The sequence below is a fragment of the Trachurus japonicus genome, chromosome 24 (genome assembly GCF_045865225.1).
Source record: "Trachurus japonicus isolate A0001 chromosome 24, Traja_1.0".
NCBI classification, from domain to species: domain Eukaryota; kingdom Metazoa; phylum Chordata; class Actinopteri; order Carangiformes; family Carangidae; genus Trachurus; species Trachurus japonicus.
In genome coordinates, this window is record NC_140930.1 from 14,326,582 (window position 1) to 14,336,300 (window position 9,719).

The following is a 9,719-nucleotide window of genomic DNA, read 5'->3' on the forward strand; positions in this document are numbered from 1 at the left end:
ATGAGTGATGGCACCCTTTATTCAAATAAAATAAGATTACATAAACATAATTTCTGCTTCTCCTGTGTATTTTTTCTACATCTAACCTCCTACCCATTCAAATTAATAGTAGATATAATTCAAACAAACCTGCTAAAGTAAAATATGATCAAGGACAGGCAATGACGATGAAATATTATGCATTTTAACGCAAATATAAAATCGGAAAATCCTTACTGTCATTGTACCAGTAGAACGAAATTGAGGCTAAAAATATGTATAACTATATCATATATAATAATAAAATGATATGCAACAACACATACACACACTTTGAAAACAATTTTCAATTTAATAACAACAGACCAAAACAAGTTTGTGTTAATTAAATACAAATGAGCCAAGCAACAATTAATGGTTATTTTGTACATATAAACAACTTAAGCATTTGCTCAAGAAAAATTACATTTAACTGAATTTTATGTGTAGTACTGGCAGAAAAAAGGTCAAAACTCATGTATGAAAATACTCAATAAGACAAAGATATAATGGCTTGCCAACAAACAGTTACAGAACTGACCTGTGACCAGCTTACAGTTTGTTAAGTTCCTAAAAATGTTTCAGATATGTAACGCGAACATTGATTTCTTCTTTCTTTTTTTTAGCAGAACTTAAAAACATCCATACCTGTAGACAAATATTCATCTCTGCACTTGAGATTTAATAACTAGTCAATCTCCTGAGCAACTTCATGTAACATGGGTTCTTGTATTAAATGGTACTGAATTGGTTAGTTGTCAAATTTGAGTAAAATGAAGGATTTACTCTGAAAAATACAATCTGACTTCTAAACCAGGTTAATTCACCACAGCATCAGACACTGTGTAGGAGGGAAATGCAAAAACCTATGACCCAATTTAAAAAAAAAAAAAAAAGGCAGCCCCTTTGGTTGTGAAAATGGAGCATCAAATATTCAGTATAACTGTTTAGTCCATCTCTGTGCAACATCCAGGTTCACATACTTACATAACCTGGAAACAGATCTGTGCCATTAGAGGCTTATTGTGGTCGGGTCCTGCTTAAAACATCCCCCAAATAAAATCATAGCATTTTAAACAAGCACAGAACATCTGATTTGTTCAGGTGCGTCACTCCAGAGGCGGCCTCGCGAAATATGTGGAGATTTTCTTCATGGTTCTTGGTGAGCGGGTTGTCTGAAAAAGAAAAAAACAAAACACATAAGTTGAACTGCAACAGCCATCTCACCAGGCTAGCTATAATGTACAAAACATGCATGTAAACATTAGCTCTGACAGGGAGGGGTAGCCCTGAGTTAACAATCAATCAATCAGTAACTCTGTGTGTTTCTTTTGTTAATCACTTTTTCTGATTCAGTGACTTTTGAGCTTGAGTTTCTAAACCGGCCACATTTCAGGTAACAGAAAGTGAAAGAATGTGATAATAACAACACACAGGAGGCCAGGGGAAATGACAAATGTTGTGTTTTCACAGTAAATTCCTCTACTGTTAAATAAAAGAACCAGATCACTCTCCCTTGAAGAAATAGTGCCACTTCTAAAAACATTTCATTACTTTTATTATTTCCCACGATCTAAAAGTTGTGTCAAAGACATACAGTATTTATGTTGACAAGAAAAGCTTTGTTTAATGGGATAGTTCAACATTTTGGCAAATTGTCCCATTTCCATAATCACTATAGTCATAGCAGTAGGTTCGTTACCTTTATTTGTCGGTGCAATCTATTTTTAGAATGGCGGAGCAGAGCGGCAAGCTGCTCAGAGCTACACTACGGAGGCTAATGGGATTTCTTGGTTTCCCTCATCAAATATACAATCCAACAACTCCAAAACGCTCTGGTGGACAAGTTGTGACCTGCACATTCACCACGCTACGAGATAATAATGGAACGTTACGAAACGGAGCCGTTTTCGAGGTAAATACAGAGACTGCTGGCTGAAAAACTGAACGCAACGCGCATCAGCGGTTTTGCATGAATTTACCTCTAAAACAACTCCATTTCGTAACGTTCTGTTATTATCTCATAGCGTGGTGAATGTGTAAGTCACAACTTGTCCACAAGAGCATTTTGGAGTTGTTTGATTGTGTATTTGATGAGTTTGATGAGGGAAACCAAGAAATCCCATTAGCCTCCGTAGCGTAGCTCTGAGCAGCTCGCCGCTCTGCTCTGCCGATCTAAAAACAGCTTGCACCGACAAATAAAGGTAACGAACCTACTGCTGAGACTATAGGGATTATGGCAATGGGCCAATTTGCCCAAATGTTGAACTATCCCTTTAAGAGGGCAGGGTGGAGAAAGATTAAAAAAGGAAGGAGATTTACATCCAAACCTGGGGGTTCTGTACTTACCGGTGAAGCTGGTGCTTGTTTCTTAGAGTTACTGGGGCTTTTTGGAGATCTCGGGCTTCCGTGACCTTTCTTCATCTTCTGTCCCATCACAGACAGCCAGTCCGTCCGTCTGGGAGAGTAATTCTCCTTGCCACTCTGTCTGGATGAGGCTTGCTTGTCCTCTGTGTGACAGTCTGTTTGGACCGGGCTCTCCTGCGCGGGGCAGCAGATACCAGACAGTGCCCGGCTTTTCTTGGCCGCGGGGTAAAGTTCAGTAACACAGTCACATTGTTCTGCAGCCGCGCAGCCTGCGGTTGCGCCGTCGCCCGTCTCCAGCCGGCGTTTGGCCCGTCGCTCGGCCGTAGAGCTGCTGATGCTGATGCTGATGCTGATGCTGCTGCTCGCCGGGCTCTGCGGGCACGGGCTCAGCACCCTGCGGAGGGGAGAGCCGAGCCGACCGGGGGAGCCGTGGCGCGGAGACAACCACTGCTTGATGGAGGTCGGCGTTCTCTGGCGAGCGGCGGCAGCGGCGGCCTTCGCATCCTGAGACTGGAGCGGTGAGGTGGTGCCCGAGGGCAGAGGCAGGGCGGCTCCACTGGGGGCGCAGGCAGCGAGCCGGGGGGAGGCCAGGCCCCCGAGACTCTCTGTTCTCTGGGTCTTGGCAGGAGTCGTCTCAGCTCTGACTGGAGCCCCTTGAGAAAAGCAGAAGTCATTGTTAGTCCACTGTGATGCCACAAGTAGTTCAACTCACATATTTTATATTCAAATGGCAACAAAACAATGATTTATGAAGACACTCTTCCATATTTCATGTGCTTCGACAGCAGCACAACACCAAAAATGTTTTTCTGGCTAAAAACAGTGATGGGAATAACAACGTTAGAAAAAAACGAGTAATCAAAAAATGTACAGTTTCCCCCGTTATAACGCCATTACCGTTACTGATAGTAAAATGTGCCGTTACATGGCTCAAAAAGTCCTGTCACAAAATAAAACACTTGCTAAATATCTCCAGATCCGATGTTATTCGACTAGTAAGGTTGACTAGTAAGGTCTACCAAGGAAGCCAGCATGAACAGAGCTACGTGACAAAAACACACAGTTAGCACTGCTCTCTCATATTAACGGAGTTTATGCACAGTCTGTGTTGTGTGCTGAGGAACTGGTGGATGTTGCAAAGCATGTGTAGTGATATTTTGAGCATAATAGAGGCCAAAGTCACGGTTTTAAAGTTCTGCCCCCATTACTTCGCTGTTTAACTGCAGTGTAGCGCAGCTAGCAGGAGGAGAGCTAGGTCCGGGCTGCACATATTTTTTCTCAGATCTTTTCCTATGGTAGCACTCGGCGACCTAGAGCTGTAGAGCGTTATTCAGAAAATGACTGGAATTCTCCTTTAAGGTGTATGTTATACACGCTTTTTTTTCAATCTATCAACTGGTTGGGAAAAAAGCTGTTTATCTGGAACGAACCAGCTAACTCCGTATCCCTACGCACAGACAGATAAACGGGAGGTTAGAGGCGGCGGGTCTAAGCTATTTGCCATATTTGAGCATTTTATAAAAAAAGTAACACAATAGTTACTTTTCTTGGTAATTAGTTACTTTTATAATGTAGTTATACAGTTAGTTTTTGGGGAAAGAAACTTCTAACTATAACTAATTACTTTTTTAAAGTAACGTGCCCAACACTAGGTAAAAATAAGACAAGCAGAACAAACAGCATATGAGTGATCAGATGGGAAACGAGCGGTAGGACGGTAGATGAAACACTCACTTGTGGGGGACTTTGGACGCGCCCAGCCCACAAGGTTGGCTTCTCCCGCCGCAGACTGCGCTCCATCCATTTCCCGCCGAAGCCTCCAGATCCGTATAGTGTAGTCATCCGAACAGGAAGCAATCTGCCAACAGAGCAGTGGGGATTACACAGAGCCTAAATCCAGCTTCCTGGCCTATTAAAACCACTCAGCATTACAGCAGGGAAACACACAAAAAAAAAAACCTCACAATCATTTGTAGCTTTTTCACAAAGGAAACAAGACTGAGACTATGGTAACAGCATGGATGACTGTGACCTGTTTGCTGTCCTACCTTAGTGAAATCTGTTGGACACCATGACACGCATGTCACCTCCGCACTGTGGCCTTGAAGCGTCATGGGAGGATGTCGAGGGTCAGACATCTGAAATGTAACAAAACACATTCATGATGCTGCAAACATAAGAATAAAACTAATCCCATTACATAAGACAACACGGTGGAGTTAAGGCCTTACCTTCCAGATGTACGTGTGATTGTCACTCGAGCCGCTGGCCAAGAACTGGTCGTCTGGGCTGATGGTGGACTTGACGTAAAACGTGGAGTTCTGGTGGCCGCTGAAAACCGACACTGTGGAGGAAAAAAAAAAACAGGAATATTAAAACTAGAGTCGTGATTGAGAGAGCAAACAAGCCTAAAAAAGAGCAATGGAAACATATACAGTAACATTGGCCTACAGAAGATGCAACCAGAGGAGCAGAAAAACAAAGATCCTGCACAACAAGTATCTGCTGCCTACTGCAATGTTTCCAAAGTGCTTCAAGATGGCTGCCCGGCCCTGCCAGCTGATTTGGTGCCATTTAGCCGCCCAGTTAGGGCTCCAAATCTCTCAGATCTTTAGCACATTCAAATCTCTGATTTAAAAGGTATTAGCATAAGCACACAAAGTCCCTGCATCTCAACATTTTCTCTGTATCCGACAGGAACGTCCTCCCTGTGACAGTTAAACTAAACACCATTAGTTTGCAGCCCCATCTAGTGATAAACGGTGGAAGTAAATAAGTGATTAAAAAAAAAGGAAAAGGCCTCTTTTGACACAGTTACACAACATGTGTAGTAGGAGACGGAGTGGAGCAAGAGTTTTTACCTGGAGTCGTTTTTACCCCACTGACGTTGAACATGTAGATGTTATCATCAGTGCAGTTACACACGACATTGGATCTCGTGGAGTCCAGAGCAAGTCCAGAGTAACCTGCAGGACACGCAAAACAAAAAATTAGTTTATTTTTTCATGATTTGCATTAATCTCCATGTAAATGTGACGCCGAGTGTTTAGTAAGAGAACTAACCCAGTCGCATGCGCATGCAAGAGCCCGGGTATGGGAACATCTGCAGCGGAACTGGTTCCTGCATGTGAGCAGTGTAGTTCTTCCTCAGATCCCACATCTTGACGACTCTGGTTAGAGAGGACAGACATGGAAAAAAAAATTATCAACACAACCATGCAAAATTTGATTTTTGAGTCATTTCTCAAAAGGGTGCATAATAATAACACGTAACAGCGGGGTCTTACCCATCAACAGCTCCAGAGGAGATGAGGGTGTGCTGATCCCGAAACAAAACTACTGTGACGCTTTGCTGGGTGTCCTGCAACAAAAAAAAAGAAAAAGATGAAGCATTTGATCTCTAGTTCACTTGATTTCAATAAAAGAAAGGGGGAAAGCTCTTAAGGACACTCACCACGCTGGGAGCCATGCCGCGCATGTTGCTCCGTCTCTTCTTCGTCTTAGAGGGCGGGTTTGGCTCTGCTTTATTATGGGCTCCGCTGATCTGTTTAACTTGTCTGTAGGAACCATCTGAGAGGAAGACACAACAACACACCGTCACAAATAGACAAATAACAACAATCTTTCCGGTTTTGTCTTGTAAAGTCTGTCATTTTCTACCGCTGCTACAACAATAAGATGAGGGCGTGGCAAAATGAAAACATCACAAAGTACCAAAAAGAAACTGAAATCTAATTTAATCAATACCTTTTTTGCTGCACCTGGTGTCCCAGACCATAATATTTCCATCTCTGGCTCCAGTGCAGAACACAGCTGTTGAATACAGAATGAACAAAGCCTTGTTAATGGGATACATATGAATTTTAAATGAAGATTTTTTTCATTATGAGCCAGTTTCCTGTGTTATGCATAAACCGACTCATCCGTTAACATCAACATAGCAGGGAAAACATTATATAAATATTCCAGTTATTAACGGGTTACCATAGCGCCTACGTCTACTTTCAATATGATGTATTACATAATCTAGACACCAAGAACACTGTGTATTTTAAGAGACGGCGAAGGAACAGTAATTTCCGCTGGCAATGTATTTATTCTCTCAGGTGGATAATGGACTGCACCTTTCTCCTGAGGCGCGAATGCAACTGATTTGAGGCTGCAGAGGTGGCCCTTGAAGTTGCCCAACATGTCTCCTGACTTCACATCCCATAACCTGGCCATCTGATCACCTGCAGCAGTCACCTGAGGAAGACAGAACAAGGGTTTAAAATGCGCCTCATGTGCTGTGATCTCTTTTTTTTTCTTCTGTAACTACCTTTTTCTTTCCTCTTCTTTTTACTTTTTCACATTTTGTTATTACTGATGACATATCTGCTGTATGTTTGTTTGTATATGCCTTTAACAAAAACCAATAAAAACAAAAGTGTCTCGTGTGCAACAAAAAAACAAAACAGAAACCTCAAGAGGCCACAACAGCATATGAAAACAGGAATAAATAGGTCTTAAATAGGGATGTCACGATTACGTATAGATTTTCTTAGTACGATTATTGTCAGAGAAATAATCACGGTATTACGATTATCACGATTATTATGCATCAATAAATTTCACAACACTATGAATGTGTAAAATCAAACATAGTCAAAATATAATTACATTACTAATCTCTTAATATAGGACCACTTAGGTGTTTGAATTGATTGTCATCTATACCAAATGTTAAAGTTTTTTAAAATCATTTTTACAATACAAATGAAACGCTAACATATAACCAATTCAGTGTTAATTTAGATAAATGGACCAGTATCTGTGCATTTACCTTTACCTTGGTGCACATCTGTAGATATGGTTCCAACATAATCTTTTTTGGAAAGTGACGGTATTTTGGAATCTTTACGATCAATTAATTGTGCCGTTTAATACCGCGATTAATTATGAAAACAAGCAATCGTGACATCCCTAGTCTTAAATATCGATAAAAAGACACTAGATTACATTAAATCCTGCCAATAAACATTTATAAAGACAGAATTTAAAGGATGCTTCTGGCTCATCCTGATTCACGTTGGACTAACCATAACTAATTAATGTATACTCACCAACTGAGGCTCCCCCGGCACCCAGGCGATGTCAAAGACTGCATTCTCATGCGCCAGCCACTCTGTAAAGTTCACATACCATGAGCCACTGATATTTCCTGATAACACACACAAAAACATCTGAGAACAAAAGGAGTGTCACACATACCTTTGAGGAGCGGGTTTTCTCTGCTCTCCGTGTTGTAGATCCTCACAATGCCTTCCTCATTAGCTGCTGCCAAGATGTTCTGCAGGTTTCCGGCTACAGAGGGAGATGAGAGAGGAGGAGGGTAAACAACAGTTGGTGAAATAAATGATAAACAGCCACCGGCTCCAATGTGCTTTATCTAGTGATGAAATGCAGCCAGGTGCGTTACCAGAGGAGAAAGACAATCCAAACGGTGGCACCGAGTCTCCCAGGTTCCCGTAGGAGATGTGCTCATCGTGTCGAACACACTGGTAGCCCTGCAGCAGGGAGCTCAGAGGATACCTGGACCACGAGTCTGCAGGGAGGGCTGTGGAGAAAACAGCAGTAAGTTAAGTGAGATTTTGCACTTTTAATTGGTCAACTTAAATATTCCAGTTACGTAAGAGTGCACACCAATGGAATATATCATTCTTAATATGTACATGTTTATTTCATTAATTTAACCAGAAATGCAAAAACAAAATCTTCAAATCTTCTATAATCCCCTCCATTTTGTACCTACATGATTTACCTTTCAAAATAAAACAAAACCCTAATCAACCATATCACTGCACTTCCTCAAAATACAGGCTTTCAATGTTTAATTATAATGTTAACTTGACATTCGTTGACTTCTTTGTTAACATAAACCGATTCAATCCCCTGCTACTTGTTAGTTTGCAAAAAAATAAAAATAAACTTATAATATTATGATAAAGATTCACAGTTCATGTAGACAGAAAGTTGTGGCCTTAGTATGTTTTCTGAACTTTTGACACTGCGCAGTTGTCAACTAATCAATCAGCAACTATTTTAATAATCAAATAATCGCTTTACCTATTGCCTATTACCTATGTAAACTACCAAAAATACTTCTCCACTTCTTGGTTTCTCAAATGTGAGGATTTGATGGTTGCTCTTGGCCATACCCTGGTAGTACTGACTGTCTTTTGGATTTCTTTTGGACTGTGGGTTAAACTAAATCATCTGTTTGCATATTTGAACTGTGTGAATGGTCTATTTCCTTATATCCTTTATAAAATTGCCACCAGGGTAACTAAAAATGACTACAAACGTAAAGTTGAATGAGTTATGTTACACAATTTAAGTCACAGAGACATGAGCCTGGTTATTAAGGCCAAGATTAGATCTATATTATCAATATTAATGACATGATAAAACTGTAATGCACAATCCATGATTATACACTGTGTACAGGGGAGCTGCTTCTGAGAAAAAGTTAGGCTAAACGTATATGGATGCATGAAACTTAGCAGCACCCAGTTTACCCCTGAAACTCCCCTCCACATTTTTACACGTCCTGGGAAATCAACATACTTTTTTTTTCTTCATTTATTTACAAAGGAAATGCTTATTTTAATGCTTAATGCAGCTTTTAAACCCTACGATGTTGGAGTAAAGTAAATACAGACAGGAAACAGACCTATTTAGATCACTCTTCTGTAATGTTAACCTAGCTAAGGGGGCTCATCTTTAGCTGAATAAGCAGCACAATAACGCACAGGGATCCATTCCCTCCACACAGACGCATTGTCTCACCGTGTTGCCTCCTTTTCCCAACTCCTCTGTCAACGATAGAGCGGAAAAGCATCGCTGCGCTCCTCCACAACACGATCTGGACTTATTTTTGTATAATCCAAAGAAGTTTAGCCGGTGTATTTCCCCCCTTGTGTTGCCGCTGCTGCTTCTGCTGGTGCCTGGTTGTGTTTCCCGCGAACAGATCTTTGGCTCCGAGACCGAATCACCCGCTAAACCCGCGTCGCGCTCCGCCATTGGTGGAAACGGAGACTTCCGGTAAAGCGGCGCATGACAACATCCGCTTTTTTCTGGGCCGCCAGTTTGTAAAGTTCAAAGTAAAACCAAAAAAATAAAGAAAAATCTTGGTGTTTAAGTCAGAGTTTGAACCTGAACAGTATATCTCAACTTTCTCCTGTCTACACAACAAAAAAAAACTGTTAAAACTACCATTATGTACTCTGTGTTTAATGTCTTTAAATGATATGTAGGCCTAATCTTGCATCTAATTTAGTTATTTGTTTTTGCTT

General features: G+C 41.1%; 1 protein-coding gene across 1 annotated transcript; it reads right to left on the reverse strand.

Moving 5' to 3' along the window:
* Nucleotides 1-311: 311 nt before the first annotated feature.
* Nucleotides 312-9,428, reverse strand: dtl (denticleless E3 ubiquitin protein ligase adapter). The gene is made up of 15 exons (XM_085770133.1): nt 9,214-9,428; nt 7,844-7,981; nt 7,636-7,728; nt 7,488-7,549; nt 6,510-6,630; nt 6,133-6,198; nt 5,840-5,955; nt 5,673-5,746; nt 5,449-5,555; nt 5,247-5,351; nt 4,617-4,729; nt 4,434-4,523; nt 4,120-4,243; nt 2,368-3,038; nt 312-1,193 (listed from the first exon to the last, which is right to left on the reverse strand). The coding sequence occupies exons 1-15, from the start codon at nt 9,263-9,265 to the stop codon at nt 1,128-1,130; spliced, it is 1,998 nt and encodes a 665-aa protein (XP_085626259.1). The 5' UTR covers nt 9,266-9,428; the 3' UTR covers nt 312-1,127.
* Between the last annotated feature and the right edge of the window lie 291 nt (nt 9,429-9,719).